Raw genomic sequence first — 19,641 nt, 5'->3', positions numbered from 1 at the left:
TACCCTCTGACAAAGCAGGCGGTGTCGCTGCCCTTCCGTTGAGTGACATTAATTCGAGGTCACCCTTACCATCAATTCACTTTTATAACGTCATGACACTGTTTCACTTGCTGAAATGAAATTGGAAGCAAAAAATTGTATAGTTCTCTTAGCATTGACAAGCTAGCAAAAGTAATAGGAAGAACTAAAAAGCTAAGTCCAGATATTTTCTGTTCAGTTAAGACACCTTAGATTGACTGCCCTCTGCGGACCATCGTAACTGAAGCAGCGCTATGGCAGAAAGCTGTTGCCTTGTATTTGCGAGATAAACTGAATCTTCTAATCTTTGACGATTCTTTCCTTGAGGGATTCTGGGGAAGTTATTAGTTTCTTAAGAGAGACTGAAAGGGGGCGAAAAATGTTCTCGGCCGGCGCTAAAGATCTGTACTTTTCACTTCTGTATGACATGTTGCTATTTTAAGTTGAATAATTTATTGATGGTTTTGGATCAGTTGGCTTTCAGAATGCTGCAGGTGTTTCTTCAGTGGCTTTCTTGGCTTGTTCCCATTCTATTTGAAATCAACTTTTACCTCGTGGAATGAGCGAGGATCGTGCCTGGCACCGCTACTAAGTAATAATTATCTAACTCATCATGATCACTACATTCATAGTTGCCTAGACGCGTCTCCGGTTGTCCAAGTGTATAGGTTTGTGTATGACTTTCTGCTATTTATTGATTGCACTGAAAAGGCTTTTGAACCTGCTCCTTCGCAAGTCTTAGAGATCTTTAACAAGGAGCTGCAGTCTCTCGAACTTACGCATGAGCTCCCAATGGATTATTCCTTGCGCTTTCTAGATCTCAGGCTCTGCCTTGCAAACAATCATGTGTGCTGGTGCTTCGAGCCAAGGAGTAGGAGGCCACTCTTACCCGTTACCTCGGCACACTCAAAGCTCGTTAAACGAGGTATTATAAATTCATGCCTTGTTAACAGCCTCAGTAAATCATGCTCGCGTGAGATGCAACACAGGTTTGCCGCACAGGTTGATCGCCTTTCTTGTGCTGGTTACCCTTTGACCTTCATTTCAGACATAGCGAAACAGCTTTTTAGGCGCATCAAACGCGATGAGCACGCTCAGTCACGGAGCCAGCTGGTTGAAAGGTGACGGTTTGCTGTGCTCCCGTACGTGCGCGATGTCTGCCATAGGCTAAAAAAAGATTTGGCAGCGTACAGCAATCACAGTGGTTTTCTCAGCCCTGGAAAAGCTGGCAAGGCTCTGCAAGCGTGTTAATGTGCCCAAATCACATCAGGGTTGCTGCTCTGTCGGGCACAGAAAACATTTTGGGACATTCGCAACAAGTATGGTTTACCAGATTCTCCTGTTTTGTGGCATTAAATATATTGGACAGACCGGCAGCCGCTTAAACGATCACTTCAGAGAGACCTACAACAACGTTCATAACACTCTGCAAGGCCACTTGAGTATACATTGCGGGTATTCAGGCTTCGTTGGCTGCGTGCTCCTCTTTGAAGGTACGCAAGTTTCAGCGAGACACAGCTCACAGGTCACGCAGGAAATAATAGAAGCAGATTTCGTCAGAAAACGGGGTCGTTTGTGCGTTAGTGCCGCTCTATCGCACTGGCACCTAGTGAAGTCATGTATCTGAACAGTGATAGTTTTGTGCTTTTTTTTACATGACCATGTACTTAGTACAATGACTTGCTCTTAGAACACCCCTTGTGACCGCTTTTACTTTTCTGCTTACGCCCTTTGTATATATACACAGGATGTGGCAGCGGCGATAAAATATTGTTGGAAATCAGCGCAGTTTATCAAGTGAAAATGAGGCATCCACCCAATCTTAGCGATTGCTACGAAGAAACCCCATGCGCGTTCCTCGAAAGAAATGCCTCACAGTTGAAGAAAAATTCGTCCTGCTCCGGGACCACCACCTTTCCGGGACAGCCGTTCTACCATCTGAGCTAACCAGGCGGCAAGCAGATGGCAGGGCGAAGTCGAATTTGTCAACAACTCAAAGGCAAAGTTCACTTAACTAGTTAGTTCTTTCGACCCTGTGGGATTCCGCAGAAGTATTACGTCAGCGCAGGGTGTGTCGTCTCTCTCAGTCCTTGTCATTCGCGCTGTACGTCTTTTTTACCATGAGACACATTAGCTGACGCAGTTGTTTATAAGACAAGCGCAGTAAAGCGATTTTAGAAGTATTTTTCAGGAAGGAGTGTTTTGTTCTCACAATAACGTGAATGCCAAAAGCGATCTTCTTGTGAATAGATTTCAGATCAGTATTGTATTTTTGTGGAAAGCCCTGTTCAACGCCTATGAATGGTAGCAGAATATGGTAGAAGATTGACGTATCTATAGAAACTTCCGCGATTATCGAAGGCGTCTTCTGGCAAGGTTGAAAAAGACGGGCGAGGGGCATGTATAGTAAAGCTTGTTTTAACTAGGTTATATCTCAGCAAGGAATTATTATACCTGTCCTCGAATAATGTTTATGTTAAGTGGCACCCGTCGAGCGGCAACATTTGTTCTTGCCTCTATAATAGATATGTTATTTTGACGTAAACATCAACAGGATACTAATTGGTTTCGAAAACAATGACAACAGCAAACAATGGGTAAAGAAAGAGCACAAAATTACGAGACTAAAGGCTAATTTAATTGATGGCGTATTGACGGACGAGCCCGGCGGAAAAAAGAAAGAAACGGACTACACAGCTACACACCGCTTGAAGCAGGCCCGTAGCATTATGCTTAGTTTCTGCTTAAGCCATGACAAAGACAAGCGGATAAGGTACGTTGTTTCATGATGAACAGGGAATTTCGTGCACAAGCAACCAGTGCACAAGCGACAAAAACAGTAGGTATAAATCTACTGGACATCACTTCAAAGTTCACTGCGCACTGTTTGAAGCTTCGCACCAACTTGAAAGTTTTTAAAGTTCACGCGCCCATTATTTAAACACTGCAAAGACCAGGTCATTCGATCAGCTCCTGGCGTACAACGTTTGAATATTATGTGTCCAAACTTGCGCCGCACTGAGTATTTGCCTAAACTTTGTAGCGATGAGCAGTAATCTGTCAGGTCGCATCGTCAGGTTATGGCCGATTTGCTTTTCTCTTGTGTCCGAAATTTACAAGAGCACTGTGATAACTGCAAATGCCTCGTTTTTGTTTCTGCTGTCGACAAGCCAGGACGCACACTATCGCTTCATTTCTCTTTTTTTTCTTGCCTTCTGCGTGAAAATAGCTTTATGGTATGGCAGCAGAAGTACAGAAAAACGTCCTTTCTCTTAGAGAAAAAAAAATAAGTGAGTAGGTATTTCGTCGCCATATGAGGAATTCTGTAGTGACACGTTGAAAGTTCGGCACCGACATTTCAGACTGCTTACTTGTGAAATCAATTACGGCATAATGCTTACGTATATTGCGAATGCATTGTACCGCTTCTAGACCTCGCAACGTCATGAAGACGCGCATTTTATACATTCATGAAGCGACGCTAACACTTCATGGCTACTGGCTGCGCCGCCACGAGCCCCGATGACGCAAGCATAGGCCATGCTTTTACTCAGCCGGATGGCTCAGAAACGACGTGTGCAATGACACATGCACTTGGCGCATCTTTTGTCAGCCGGAACTGTGGAGCCGCCGTGGCCTCGGAGAAGCGTGTTCGCCTCGCGACCGGGAGGGCCAGGTTTGATTACCACACAGACCAAAATGTGCCACGTTTTCTTTCAAGGCCATTAATTTACTCTGTTCACAGGGACCTGCCTGGGAAATCTGGTGTCAGTGCGAGCATTTCTTACGTGTTTTTGCTCTTTGCGCCGCCGGCCATTTTTCGTACCATCTGTCGGTCACGGCGACTGCAACGGGTCTTCGTGTAATGGGGCATGTGATTCTTTCGCATTCAAACTTGCGAGCTCGCAAAGACGGCTGCGCGTCATTAAAAGCAAGGCAAGATGTGTGGTCTTAAAGGTCAATGCTCCATGCCGCCTACCTCGCTCCTCGCGTTTTGCTTCTTCACGTATGAGATGACTTCTGAGAAAAGTGCCAATACAAATTAGTTGATGTGCAAAGACCTCCATACACATTTTATAATAACATTTCCTTCATTATTTCGCCCCAGAATGCCAAGCTGCCTTCCTTTTAATTTCCAGCCAAGTCGGTTTTCGTATTTGCATTGCTACACGGGATTTTTTTTCTTAATTTTTCACTTGATCTATCTGCATCCACGTCGCAGGAAGACCAACATTTGATCACGCATTTCAAACTACTGCGCACTGCCATTACCGATCTGTCTCTGCAGATATCAGAACACGGTCGACAACTGTGACGTTGCGCTCAGCTATTACACCTAAATGCCACGTTCTTTCGCGCATTCTTTGCCTAATGAGACTCCGGTTTTTTTTTCTTTTTCGGCTAATATTTAAACCCAACTGTCGTCTATGAGAGTGGCCTAGAAACACTCGCTCTCTTTCTTTTGATACGAAGCAAAATGAGTACTATCGCTCACTGACATCACTGACGATGCAGGAAGTAGCCGCAGTGCTGTTGGCTGTGACGTCATTAACAAGTGAGTAATCCCATTGCGAGTTAGAGTTCAAGCAGGACCGAGCTCTGCAAGAGTTTAATGTTAACATGCCTAAAGAAACTCAATGAAAACTTGAAAAAGCCCGAGCTTTCGCTCCAACTATTCCAGCACCACTCTTTCTTTTTTTGCCTACTCAAATGGGTTATACTTTCGCATAACAACTGGTAATTCGTAAACCTTTGATTAACTTTCAGATTCACTTTTTTTTACCAGAAAGTGCGGCGCTAGCCTAGATGTATTGCTAATTTCTTACTCCGCTTTATAGCAGCACATATGCTATGGAAGCTTGGAGGACCAATATGCACGTATACTCCAAATCGGCAGGCGACTCCTTCTAACCTATGTGCCGTCACAGTTCCACCTCGCTCATGAAGATTTTACTCGTATAAGTATAAAATACAGGCATCGGATTAGCTGTATTAAAGCGAATTCCCTAATTTCAATAAAGAATAATAAAACATGCGGCAAAACTTGCTCCTTAGCTATATGAATGTGCAAAACTTCACTATATATAGTCACTCCTCGCAACACGTGACGCTGAATTGCATTAGTAAGATGTCTGCGCTTGTCTGTGGAGTTTGCTTTTTCGTGTCCTTGATTTATTCGCGCTGTTCAATCTCAGTTCTGAAGTCACAGTTTCGCCATATCACAGTGTTTTCATAAGGGTGAATCAATTAAGGCGATAGTAAAATGTTAGAATATTACTCGAAGTGTAAGACTCGTAGCTGTAGTGACAGTATAAATTGAAGTAAACGTAAGCTAAGCAAAAAGGGGCTGTTGTGCTACGGGTCCTGTGTCAGAATACTGACATTAGGACGATTTCATTTATCTTTAATTATTAAAGCCAACGTCTTTCTTAGTAACTTCACCTCCACTCTACCGTGTCGGTTCTTTCAAACCTGTTTCCTGTGCCGAACCTGGCGGTAGTGCAATAAAATTACGTCAATAAAATTACGTCACTTTGAGGTTTCAGCTACGTTATCGTTTAGCACTTTGAATATCCAAGTCTGAGAGGATTGAAGATAAAATGCATGCTCAGTCGGTGTTTTGCTCGATGACATTAACTTCTGACCTCCCATTCTCAAAACTCTGAGGAAAAAGTTTCTCAAGGATGTATGACTTGTTATGAGCAACTTTATTGATTGAATAGTGTGGCAATATGTCCCGCATATACCGCATGTCGTATAGCATGGCATGGCATGTAGCATGCATATACCTAAATATATACGCAACCTCACGAAGGCGGTAACGGCGAAACTTTGCTTGGTGTGGCCGTATAATTACTGTCTCAATAAAATCAGACGAAGATACTTCTTTCCACGCACCGGCACCTGTTTAAAAGGACGCCAGCGAAGCAGCAAACTAAGACCCTTTGATCCATGCGCCTGCGCTTGGGTTTTTTTCGTGTGCTTCATTGACGATTGAAATCATGAACTTAACACTTGCATGAACTAAAGCTCATCTGTTTTACAGCGACGCGGTGTGAAGTGATTTTCGAAGGAAGACGGAAGAGATAAGTGCAGCGCCATAACTACAGCGACGCTGTACACCACTAGATCCTAATGCATCTGTAGTGTCTGTGGGCAAAAATGTGGGCTGACCCCCGAGGTATTACTATACCGGGCCGACCCACGGCGGAGTAGAAGCAGGCTTAAAGCACTCCGCACCTTATAATAATCAATAACAAAAAATGAATTAAAGAATGAAGATTTTGATGTATTCTTCGTGTTTGTGCGTCCACAGTAAGGTGATCGTGGGCCGATTCCGTAGATTGCTAAATACCGGGCCATCGCGCGGCGGAGGAGAATCCCGCTTCAACCGTTCCGCCGCTAATAGTAATTGTCATTCAGACAATCATATCAAAGGTGTTTATTAGAGTGCCCAGGTACAACCTCGAGGGTCTGGTGCTGGCGCACTCGGCAAAACAATACATATGAAAAACCATGCAAGTTCACACACACACACACATGCTTGCACACACACACTTGCGTGCACACACACACGCTTGCACACACACACACGCGCGTACATACACACACACACACACACACACGTGCACACATAAAAAAGAATAATAATTTCACGAATACAGATTTTAACAGCATAAAATGTGTACACGAAGAGAATACAAAGCAGAAGCGGAGAAACAAAAGAACGGATTACAGAATGACGGAACACACAACATGATATGAGAACTTTGTTTCTTCAGTTATTGAAATTCCTCTGCAACTCCTTGCAGAAAAATATTAGTTAGACACGAAGATATCCAAGCAATCTGAATGGGCGCTATATGTCCCTTGCACTCTAGACAGACGCTCACAAAAATCTCAAGGTTGAAAGGTACGCTGTTTCCTTGTGCCTTTCTGCGAAATGTAAAAGCGCACATTAGAGAGCAAGTGCGATTAGCAGACTTTTCCATGTATTAATTGGGGAAGAAAAAGAACATCCGATTTATTTCTTCTACAGCTGAGGGTAGGTAAGGTGAGTGTCTGTGTTAGCTCTATGGCGATGGAATGCATTTGACAGAACCGATGTTTAAACATAGATATGAACTTTTTTGCCCATTTTCGGGAAGTTCACAATTTGACCTAAAAGTGCCGCCCCGAATCACGGAGGCGTGCTCGAGAACTGGAAGGCATACGTTCTTTTATAAAGTTACACATGGCCCATGTCGTTTGAAGTCTCTAATCACCCGATATACAGTGCCGAGAGTTCGAAGCGCGCGCGGCCTCGTCTGTTGAGCGTGGGCCGAGAAAATTAGAGAGCTACTGAAGGACACTCCAGTGTCCTTCATCCCCTTAGCTCTTATCAGGAGAACGACTTTAACGCTATAGGGAAATAAAGCCATGTTAGTCTTCCGCGTGAAGCTTACGACTTTCGTTTCTGACGCATTCATGAACAGCTTGTTTTCAGCGCACCATCACCGAAAATTTTCAGTGTCCTTCTGCAGAGCGACGCAATCACAAACATTTTTTACCGCTTTGAAAAGTTTTGCGTTATCAGCATGTAACAAAATTGAAGAGCTTTGAATGACTGCCGAAACGTCATTAATAAACAGCGAAAAAAGAAGGCCCAGGACAGACCCTGGACGAATTCCCCTTGTAACCGCGTAAAGTTCTTACGACTGACCATTTACGTTAACGTAGCAGTACTGATCGAGTAGGTAGCTTCTTATCAGCGCTGTGATAGAGTGGTGAAGATGAAGTTGCGTCAACTTTTGAAGGAGTACTTTCTTATGGTGTTTTACATGCCAAAACCACGATCTGCTTATGAAGCACGCCGTAGTGGGGAACTCCAGAAATTTGGACCATCTGGGGTTCTTTAACGTGCACCTAAAACTAAGTACACAGCTGTTTTCGCGTTTCGCCCCCATCAAAATGCGGCTGCCGTGGCCTGGATTCGATTCCGCGACCCCGTGCTTAGCAGCGCAAGAAGGAGTATTTTGCGGCATACGACATCAAGTCTGTTACTGTTGTCAAAATAAATGACATCTAGGTATCCTTTCTTATAACTGCTTGAGAGGCATACACTATGAAGCTAACGAGGTTGGTAGTTATGGAGCGTCCCTATATGAATCCACGCTGCTGAGAAATGATAGTATTTTTAATAGAAGATGAAATTTTTGACCGCCGCGTTGACTGGAATAATTAGGATGCTGCGTAGAGGAGAGACATTGTCCTGTAGTTACTCGCAGCAGTTTTTACCCCTGACGCCTTTGGGAATGTGCTCGTCCTTAAAGCAGAATTAAAAATACAAGTAAGCACTGAAACAAGCAAGGACCCATACATCTTAGTGAAATCAGGCGGAATTTAATCAGGGCCGCACGAAAAAGACTGTTTTAAGTGTTTGATGCTCGTAACGAGAGGTTCCTCTGAGACATATAGACTTGAATCCAAGGAAGGCTGATTGGAAAGCCAACTACTTCCCTTTAACCTTCACCGTACACAGACCCGAAGTGTAGTGCAAAGGTGCCGGCGTCATCTGGGACAAGTTGGCTGTCGCCACTAAGTAGATACATTTCTTGTTTAGTATTGTTGGATGACTGTTCATGAACGTGTCTCCAAAAAGCCTGATTAATAGACTTAGATGGGCTAGTTGGTTGCTGGCTTGATGGAGCATGGTTATAACGACGTGTTTTGAGGGCAGGACACAAGAAGAATGCACACAGGACAGTCGCCGAACTTCAGTTAAAGTTGAGTGACTGCCCGGTGTGCATCCTTTCTGTGTCCGGTCCTGAAAACACATCGTTTTAACCATGTTCCATGGCTTCAAAAAGACTAATTTTTAAGTACTAGTTTCCAGGTGGGCTATATCGATGGGATGATCACGCTTATAAAGACGTTTAGGGAGTGCCCTGCACATTTCAGAATATATATACCAGTGTCTCTGATTCGTACGGTATGCCTTCTGTAAGCACGGTCCTTTAGGTTGAAACTTGTTTTCAGTTCAACAGAAAACCAGTGGAGAAATTTAGTGTGTTTAGCACCTTTTAGTGGTGTAAAGGTCTTCATCCCATTGTGAATGATATTCGTGAATGCCGTCACTTGGTCATTAACATCTTTTAGTTCTACTGCTGAAGACCAGTCCACATTACTAAGACAGTGCTAAAGACCTACGTAGTCTCCGCTTGAGATATTGAAATAGTGAGGTGTTGCTCCACCCATTAATCTCCTGCTCCTAGGTTTCGCCAATTGTAAAGAAATATGAAGCGGGGGATGATATTTATCTGGCTTAACAAGGAGAAAGTCGCGCAGGACACATTCACACCTTTTGCGTTACTAAGGCCTAGGTCTTGTCATCATCATCATCAGCCTAGTTATGCCCACTCCAGGGCAAAGGCCTCTCCCATACTTCTCCAACTACCCCGGTCATGTACTAATTGTGGCCATGTTGTCCCTGCAAACTTCTTAATCTCATCCGCCCACCTAACTTTCTGCAGCCTTCTACTACGCTTCCCTTCCATTGGAATCCATTCCGTAACTCTTAATGACCATCGGCTATCTTCCCTCCTCATTACCTGTCCTGCCCATGCCCATTTCTTTTTCTTGATTTCAACTAAGATGTCATTAACTCGCGTTTGTTCCCTGACCCAATCTGCTCTTTTCTTATCCCTTAACGTTACACCTATAATTCTTCTTTCCATACCTCGTTGCGTCGTCCTCAATTTCAGCAGAACCCTTTTCGTAAGCCTCCAGGTTTCTGCCCAATATGTGAATACTGGTAACACACAGCTGTTATGCACTTTCCTTTTGAGGGATAGTGGCCACCTGCTGTTCATGATTTGAGAATGCCTGCCAAACGCAACCCAGCCCATTCTTATTCTTCTGGTTATTTCACTCTCATGATCCGGATCCATGGTCACTACCTGCCCTAAGTAGATGTATTCCCTTACCACTTCCAGTGCCTCGCTACCTATTGTAAACTGCTGTTCTCTTCCGAGACTGGTAAACATTACTTTAGTTTTCTGCAGATTAATTTTCAGACCCACCCTTCTGCTTTGCCTCTCCAGGTCAGTGAGCATGCATTGCAGTTGGTCCCCTGAGTTAGTAAGCAAGGCAATATCATCAGCGAATCGCAAGTTACTAAGGTAATCTCCACTAACTCTTATCGCCAATTCTTCCCAATCCAGGTCTCGGAATACCTCCTGTAAACACGCTGTCAATAGCATTGGTGAGATCGTATCTCCCTGTCTGACGCCTTTCTTTATTGGGATTTTGTTGCTTTCTTTATGGAGGACTACGGTGGCTGTGGAGCCGCTATAGATATCTTTCAGTATTTTTACATACGGCTCGTCTACACCCTGGTTCCGCAATGCCTCCATGACTGCTGAGGTTTCGGCTGAATCAAACGCTTTCTCGTAATCAATGAAAGCTATATATAAAGGTTGGTTATACTCCGCACATTTTTCTATCACCTGATTGATAGTGTGAATATGGTCTATTGTTGAGTAGCCTTTACGGAATCCTGCCTGGTCCTTTGGTTGACGGAAGTCTAAGGTGTTCCTGATTCTATTTGCAATTACCTTCATAAATACTTTGTAGGCAACGGACAGTAAACTGGTCGGTCTATAGTTTTTCAAGTCTTTGGCTTCCCCTTTCTTATGGATAAGGATTATGTTAGCGTTTTTCCAAGATTCCGGTACACTCGAAGTCATGAGGCATTGCGTATACAGGGTGGCCAGTTTCTCTAGAACAATCTGCCCACCATCCTTCAACAAATCTGCTGTTACCTGATCCTCCCCAGCAACCTTTCCCCTTTGCATAGCTCCCAAGGCTTTCTTAACTTCTTCCGGCGTTACCTGTGAGATTTCGAATTCCTCTAGACTCTTCCATTATCGACGTGGGTGCCACTGGTACTGTATAAATCTCTATAGAACTCCTCAGCCACTTGAACTATCTCATCCATATTAGTAATGATCTTGCCGGCTTTGTCTCTTAACGCATGCATCTGATTCTTACCAATTTCTATTTTATTCTTCACTGCTTTTAGGCTTCCTCCGTTCCTGAGAGCATGTTCAATTCCATCCATATTATACTTCCTTATGTCAGCTGCCTTACGCTTCTTGATTAACTTCGAAAGTTCTGCCAGTTCTATTCTAGCTGTAGGGTTAGGGGCTTTCATACATTGGCGTTTCTTGATCAGATCTTTCGTCTCCGGCGATAGCTTACTGGTATCCTGTCTAACGGAGTTACCACCGACTTCTATTGCACACTCCTAATGATGCCCACAAGATTGTCGTTCATTGCTTCAACACTAAGGTCCTCTTCCTGAGTTAAAGCCAAATAGCTGTTCTGTAGCTTGATCTGGAATTCCTCTATTTTCCCTCTTACCGCTAACTCATTGGTCGACTTCTTATGTACCAAATGCTTCCGTTCCCTCCTCAGGTCTAGGCTAATTCGAGTTCTTACCATCCTATGGTCACTGCACCGCACTTTGCTGAGCACGTCCACATATTGTATGATGCCAGGGTTAGCGCTGAGTATGAACTCTATTTCATTTCTAGTCTCGCCTTTCGGGCTCCTCTACGTCCACTTTCGGTTATCTCGCTTGCGGAAGAAGGTATTCATTATCCGCATATTATTCTGTTCCGCAAACTCTGCTAATAAGTCTCCCGTGCTATTCCTAGTGCCTATGCCATATTCCCCCACTGCCTTGTCTCCAGCCTGCTTCTTGCCTACCTTGGCATTGAAGTCGCCCATCAGTATAGTGTATTTTGTTTTCACTTTACCCATCGCCGATTCCACGTCTTCATAGAAGCTTTCGATTTCCTGGTCATCATGACTGGATGTAGGGGCGTAGACCTGTATAACCTTCATTTTGTACCTCTTATTAAGTTTCACAACAAGGCCTGCCACCCTCTCGTTAATGCTATAGAATTCCTGTATCTTACCAGATATGTTCTTAATTATCAGGAATCCAACTCCTAGTTCTCGTCTCTCCGCTAAGCCCCGGTAGTACAGGACGTGCCCGCTTTTTAGCACTGTATATGCTTCTCTTGGCCTCCTAATTTCACTGAGCCCTATCCCATTACTGTCCTCTAATTCCTCCAATAGCACTTCTAGACTCGCCTCACTAGATAACGTTGTAGCGTTAAACGTTGCCAGGTTCATACTGCAATGGTGGCCTGTGTGGAGCCAGGGATTCTTAGCACCCTCTGCTGCGTCGCAGGTCTGACCACCGCCGTGGTCAGTTGCTTCGCAGCTGCTGGGGACTGAGGGCCGGGGTTTGATTGTTGTGTTCATATAGGAGGCTCATGTAGGAGGTGTTCATATATAGGTCTTGTACAATGCCACAAGTGCTGAGAATCGCCAGGCGTTATAAAATCACCAATCACGAGCATTTAATCCTTAGCATGGGCCGATATAAGATTTCTAATTTTGGCTGGAATAGTCATGTATATCTCTATATTCATATCAGGTGCAACATAGAAATTTCGTGCTAATTGCCTATCACAATCAGCACCAAAAATTTCTACCCAGAGACATTCCGTTGCATATTCAGAATCAGGGCACCGAACGGATCTGAATTAACGATTACTCACCATCTGGACCGCACCACCCTTTGATTTCGGTGAAGAAGTACCCCGGTCTTGTCGGAAAACTTGATAAGTGGGCGGTAAAGGTGAACTTGATGGTATTTCAGGGGGCAGCCAGCTCTCTGTTAAGGCAATGATAAAGAAACAAGATAAAATGACTTTGGAAAAAAATTAGTTCACATTTGTGCGTAATCCACGAACATTCTGATAGAAAACTCTCTCATTATTGATGCTTCTTTTAATCTCGCTGAACATTTTTCAGTATCATGGTATCGTAAAGTTCACCTGTGAAGGGCTTGTAGAAGCAAGAGCGCCGCCACAGTGAAGGATCCCTTAGACGCTGATAGCAGTAGTCATTGCCAGACACTTGAAATGACACGTAAGAATCGTACTTGGTTTCTAGTCTAGTGCACGACAGGGGCTTTGCACCAACTGCTGTTAGGTGGGCGGCCCTCTGTAAGGGATGGGTGTCAGGCGCAAGCTTCTTCAGAAGGATAGCCCGAGGGCGCAGAGAGCGAGAAGCTGCACCAATCCTAGCGGTATCAGACCAGCCAGCACTCAGTGTTGACTTTCGCTTCAGCTTTGGCTGACTGGGAGGTTACAGGTCCACTGTAGCAGGTAGGCACATCAACTGGTAAGCAGCTGGAGCTTCTGACGAAGCAGGCCGATCCAGTGTAGTAGGTAAGTGCGGCAGCTGGTCAGCGGTCTTCGTTGAAGCCGTCCGCACAGCATACGTCGTTGCCTTGGACGGGTGTGCCGGCGCCTAAGCAGGAGAAGTGGGCAATGACGCCTTGCGCTCTTTGGCAAGCTTGTCTCGTAGAACGCGCACCTCCGCTCTAAGAGCACCCATAGCTTCGGCTTACTGTGCGGATACCTATGCGCTTTCCCTGTGTAACCGTGCATTATCATTCCGCTGAGGTAGGATATTCCTTCAAGCACCTGGAGGAGAGGGCTGCGAAGGGTGGTCAGGTCAAGGACCGAAATTCGGAATATGTCACGTCGGAAGACGCGGCCACAGATGGCGAAGCTAGCGTGTGGAGGTTGGGCAAGGCTAACAACAGAAATGTCGGCCTTCTGGAACCAGACACACATGAATGCCTGCTCACCCGACTTCAGCAGCTCCAGGTCTTTGTCCTGCCATGCAATACACTTCGCGTATGACATTTTTCGCAAGAAAAACAGCGAAACGATTGCTGTTCGCCGAAAAAATGCCGGGAGCACAAAATACAGATGTCCTTACTCGGTGCCATCTTAAAAAAATATGAAGAATAAAAAATAATAATGAAGTGAAAACAAAAAAGGTAGAATAATAATACAACAAGATGCATTGCTTCAAGTCTATGTGTATAGTGGAAAAGTTTCTTAACAACACATGTACTCACGACCAGAAGGCATTGCCTTATACACAAACGACACTGTATGTATAGCCATACACACTTAGCTCGCAAGAGGACAATGCCACCGACTGAAGGGATGTCTGTTCTGCGAAAACGAAAGGCTGAATTGTGATATCCACTCTGTAGATATATCCAAACATACCTAAGTGTCACATCGAGAAGTTCACGACCACGTAATTTTCATAGTTTAGCCATGATGACATTACCCGGTGATCATCGTTAGAGACTTCAGTGTGTACACATGAAAATCAGACCAGAAATGGTTGACTCAGTTTGCGCTAGAAGAGTTTGGTGTGAAGTGCCACACCAATCCAAGTCACTGAACTACTCAACAACGATTTAACTTTGTCCAAGATTCTGTCAAACGTAACCTAACAAATCAGTCTATATCACTGTAATCACAAAGCTATCGTCGGTACTATTACCAAATGATAAAAATAAATACAGGTACCCGTGTCTAACCCTCTGTGAGGTGCTACACCATCGCTGGTCCTCCATCTTCACACAGTGAAATGGCTCCTCAATTTTTTTTTCTTGAACGTGACATTTCTAGTGAAGGTGACCGGTAACCTCGACCTATGCAACAAACCTCTCGAATAATAAGGAAGCCTCACATCACAGCTTACACCAAAGCAATGTGCGAGCTTGATAATTCGGGGACTGGCGGCTTAGCTTGTACCATCTGAGAAGGAAATGGCCCCGGCAAAAGGTATGGACGCCACAGTACCGACTCACAACACGCTGCACAATCACCGAGTGCCAAGGTCCTTCCAGGGCGACCTTCTTGAACACGTGGAAGGCTAGCTGGACGACTTTGAGCAAGTCGCAGCTTTCGACGAGTGTGACAAAAAAGCGAAACTAAGGAACCTGTATTTAAGCCTCCAGAACGGTGCTGGCATCTGGTACCAGGACCACCAAAAGGTCGTGACGTCATGGCGTGAGTTGCGTCGGTGATTGGGAAATCTACTCGAGCCCCGATCGCTGGCAGAGCGTGCCCTTCAATCGCCCAATCAGAAGCCTAATAAAAGAAAGTGTGGCTGTGTAAATGGAAGATCTGACACCTCGGCACGTTAGACAGACGTTAGACAAAAAAAGGCCTTTAAATAGAGCTCAATAAATGTTTTGGTGATGATGTTGATGATGATAGCGCTTCAGTTTCTTTCGTGTACTTGGTTGACGGTTCAAGCCTCGAACTCAATGCTTGCATCAAGTAAAGGTGAGCTGTTTTTTCTAGAACACGACAATGTGAAGCCACCGCTGTTTGACCACTTTCTCTTTCTAGATACTTCCTCCTTTCACATTCTTAAACAGTCTTCTTATTTTCGCCCTGCTTTCTTGAAAGCAAGCCCTCCTACAACATAGATTCGAAACGAGTAAGTTGTGCATGCCACTGCACAACTGCACCACAGGCGCGAAATCGCGCAACTGAGATTACTTTCGAATGCAGCCCAACAGCACAATAGGCATTGAAATGGAGAATAACTGCACATAATAAGGCGTCATACTAAACGTCATATTCGTTTATCAGAGGTATGAACACCCGTGCTTTCCTTATGCAATAGCCACAATATGAAAGAACACTACTTTATCAAGATGCCACCATGTATGTAACCTTTGGTTCTTACACGCATGTACTGGATGGCGATACCTACACTGCAGACGTGCTGCTGGTGACTGAAGCGTTCACTCTGGTGTACCCCCGTCTTCTTGAAGAGCGAGGACAGGATGGTGGACTTGTACTTCACGTAACGGACGAGCTCATTCTTAATCTGCAAAAGAGCTCGATAGCTGTACCCCTGCTACGTGTGGTTCGTTACGAGAATGGCAAGCACATCACAAGCCTTGTAAGTAGCACTCCGTTTCGAAAACATTTTGCATTTTGTAAGAGTAATTTCAAGATGGGCGCAGTAATCTCCCTCACCCTGGAACTATCATTACGCTAAAACAAAGAAGGCTAAATCTACGTAACTTTTGCTTCCATGGCATCGACTAGCATTAGGAAATAAATGTTGTTCTGGGGCTTAGAAAGAAGCCCGCTTTTTTTATATATCCGCGTTGTGAGACGTCTGTGTCAAACTTGACATCTGTTTATTTAGTTATGACACATCAAGAAGCGATACAAATTTTACTATAGTTATTGTAGAACTGCGACTTTGGTGGTAACAAAATAGTATTTTTCTATCTGAACAAAGATATCTGCTGCTGCGTTCATTTCCAAATGTTTCTGGCATATTGTAAGAAACCCAGCTAGTCCACTTTCTTTGTACCAATTATAAACTAGGAACACCCTCCCCGATGCCCTGCGATATACATGACTTAAAAAACGCCTTCCATTTGCAGCACAAAGGCGAAGAGTTTGATGGCAGCCTGTACCACAGCAGGGACAAGTTCGCATCAGTGCACGTTTCGCGTTCAGAGGACGGCATTGAAGTGGTGAGAACACACAGGAGCTTGTTTTCTTCTAAATGCAGTCCTTAGAGCAAACTTTTATCATATGTTGATCATGTGAGCTATTCAGGGTGTAGGACGTCCATGCAGATTAGTTATTTAATATTGTTCAGGTGTACAACTAAGCCCAACAGGACATGACGACTTATTGCCAGCCTTAGGATAACGGCATATATTCAGAATACTTGTCCTCTTGGAATTATTGTGTTCTTTTAAAGAACTTTCTTTCCCTACCGAGCCATGGTTTAGAGTGTTGTAGTCGACAAATGTCTTATTGAGTAAAACTATTGCTGTCAGATGTACGATCTCTTTCATGACAATGGGGGTCATAGCGCTGTAAGACACGGACAAGGCCGAGACAACAAGACGAGCGTTAACTTCCAAAAAATAAATATTGTGGGGTTTTACATGCTAAAACCACGATCTCATTATAAGGTACGCTGTAGTGGGGACTGCAAAAATTTGTACCAGCTTGTGTTCTTTAACATGCATCTAAACCTAAGCACACAGGTGTTTTCGCATTTCCCTCCTATCGAAATGCGGCCACCATGACCAGGATTCAATCCCGCGATTTCATGTTTATGAGCCCAACACCATAGCCACTAAGCAGCCACGGTGGGTTGCGCTGAATTTCAATTGAGTGTTTATTTCCAGGTAAACATCGTATTTGTAGGCCCGCACACCGAAAAGGTCCAATCACCGCACATGAAAACCAGGCGCTTCCAGCCTCGCCAATTCATTTGTAGTCAGAGCAACTGAAGGGGAACAGTGCAGTTATCAGCATTTCTCGCTATCAAAGCAACTTCAATATCTCGTATAACTTTATTTATATTCCTATACAAAACGGAGCACTCCTCAAACAAGGGTTTACACCTACAATCCCCACAGTGCACAGGCACACGACCATCCCGATATATGTTAAGTTTTTGATCGCGTTCTCTTAACCTATCATTCAGGCATCTCCCGAGTGCCCAATGTAAATTTTCGCGTACGGTAACGGAAGGTGATATACCACTTTCTTTGCGCATGACATAAAAAGGGGCCGAGGGTTCTTTTTACAACCTGCGCGTTTTTTAGCCAAACTGATCTACAGCACTGCATAACCTGAGCAATTTCTGCGGAGCGGAAAATATCACCTCTGCTTTAACCGTTCGTCCAAGTTTCCGTAGTGCGTGTGATACCTCATGCAAATACCGCACAACCACCTTTTTCATATTGTCACAACTGCTCATGTACGAACCATTATGTTTCTTTAATTTCTTCGACGCACTTTCTGCTACCGAAACAAATACATAGCCCAGGTAACCTGCGTCTGATACACGCACTTTCTGTAAGTCAAGTCTTCCAAACTTCTTATGGGGGCATGAGTTCCTGAGCGCATCATGAAAACACAGGTTAGCGATTGCTCTTTTCACTAGCTTAGAATGACATGAATTTTACGGAAGCAGCATCTTACTGTCAGGAGGATGATATTGCCAACAAACATGATTCACGAACAAAGAAGTAACTAAGTCTAAAAACTGGATAAAATTATTGACTGGTACTTCATGTGTCCTCACCACACTGTCAAGACATCGAAAAAAAATTCAACTAAATAGTTTGCAGAATGAGTGGAATCAAACAGGACAGGCAACTGTTAGCATATCTAAGGATTTTGGTGATCATCACATCTGACATACAAGTTTCTATGATCTTGTCATAATGGGCCAAGAAGATATCACCAAGTATAGGTGCCAGACACGACCTAATGCAAACATGTCTATATTGAAGATAGATGTGTCCATCGCATTCTTTGTAGGTTGAACTCAAATAGAACGTAAGAAGTTATGAAAACCCACTCACTGAAATGTCTGTCTTAGTTTGAAACCCAATTACTCCAAAATGATCAATGCATTCTACATAACATGTCAAAAGCCGCTTTGCAATATGGAGTAATAGAAGTGCATCACGTCAGTAGAAGAGGCTCATATCCCCCTTGTCACAATTAGTTCTAAAGAACGCACCACCTCGCTTGAGCTTCTTGCAATAAATGAATCATCAATGTTCGACAAGCGTTATGCACCCTGAAGAAAACCGACAGCAACTTTCTGCCAAATGCCTATCTCTGGCACTATCACTCTGAAATGCCATTCCGGTTTGCGAGTTTTCAAAGAAAACATTACTTTTAAGTGAACGTCCTCACTTTTGCCCAAACACCTGCCTAGCCGAGATAGGTTGAGGCGAGAGCACATTTTTTCCCCTCAGCCTTTACTTTCTTCAGTGAAACCCCCTCACACGTTTTTATTACGGACGATACCGTTTCAAAAGCTTTTGATGCAAACTCACCCTCAGCGAGGACAACAAAACCACTGTCATCCGCTGGTAGGACGCACAAGGAATTATCTTGCAAGGACTGCCGCACCCGACGAATAGGCTGATGGCTAGACGCAGGTTTCTTTCTGGACACCACTATGACGCATTCATTCACAACAACGTCATGATCACTATCCCGAGCGGCCTTTGCCACACGCCTTGCCAAGGAAATCAGCTCGGGGGGCCGACATTTTAGTTTTGTTGCGAACTTTGGGCCTAGGCCAAGCGTCTTTTGACGAATTCAGGAAGGTGAACACCCCCTGACGTCTTGACAGCCTGAGTCAACCCACGCCGCCGCTTTGGCGGGCTGGCTCGCAGCCTCACCAGAGTGACGGACCACAATCGCTCTGTTGAGCGATCCATGATGTGATGGAATTCTCGGTAGCGACCGTAGAATTCCGAATTCTGCCTCGAAGATAGATTGATGTGCTGTTATGGGATGCTCCTGTAAATGCGGGCCTGCCTTTGCCACTCAGATCTAAGGATTTCTTTGATCCTCATCCCGTGACCAAATGAGGGCGCAATACCTGCGAATAATAACTTGACTTCATCTGGAACAACTTTTGCTCTGAAGAAGAAGGATGGCGCTCTGGCATGCCCATGGTAAATGCGATGAGAGGTACAATTGTACATGGAGCCAGATGTACAATAAATGAAGTTTAGAAGTATGGTTGTTTGGGCTAGCTGGTTAGATACAGCAATGGGGCTAATAGCGTTGAAAGACAAGGGCAAGAGCTAGACAACAGGATGAGCAGTAACTTTCAACAGAATGTTTCCTTCCAGAAACGCACCATATTTGTAGACCCGGACACCCAAAA

General features: G+C 44.4%; 1 protein-coding gene and 1 long non-coding RNA gene across 2 annotated transcripts in view; one reads left to right on the top strand and one right to left on the bottom strand.

The window, feature by feature from the left end:
• Nucleotides 1-12,632: 12,632 nt before the first annotated feature.
• Nucleotides 12,633-19,641, bottom strand: part of LOC142564804 (uncharacterized) — a 49,010-nt gene continuing 42,001 nt past the window's right edge. The window contains exon 3 of the long non-coding RNA XR_012824678.1: nucleotides 12,633-12,748. This is a non-coding gene — a long non-coding RNA (uncharacterized LOC142564804). The remainder of the gene's footprint in view (nucleotides 12,749-19,641) is intronic.
• Nucleotides 15,625-19,641, top strand: part of LOC142564409 (venom metalloproteinase antarease-like TtrivMP_A) — a 29,734-nt gene continuing 25,717 nt past the window's right edge. The window contains exons 1-2 of the mRNA XM_075675403.1: nucleotides 15,625-15,867; nucleotides 16,364-16,456. Of these exons, the coding sequence (XP_075531518.1) occupies nucleotides 15,625-15,867; nucleotides 16,364-16,456 (336 nt within the window). The remainder of the gene's footprint in view (nucleotides 15,868-16,363; nucleotides 16,457-19,641) is intronic.

Source organism: Dermacentor variabilis, chromosome 11 (genome assembly GCF_050947875.1).
Source record: "Dermacentor variabilis isolate Ectoservices chromosome 11, ASM5094787v1, whole genome shotgun sequence".
Lineage (NCBI taxonomy): Eukaryota > Metazoa > Arthropoda > Arachnida > Ixodida > Ixodidae > Dermacentor > Dermacentor variabilis.
The sequence above is the reverse complement of the archived record's forward strand: the minus strand, read 5'-3'. Positions and strand labels throughout refer to the sequence as shown.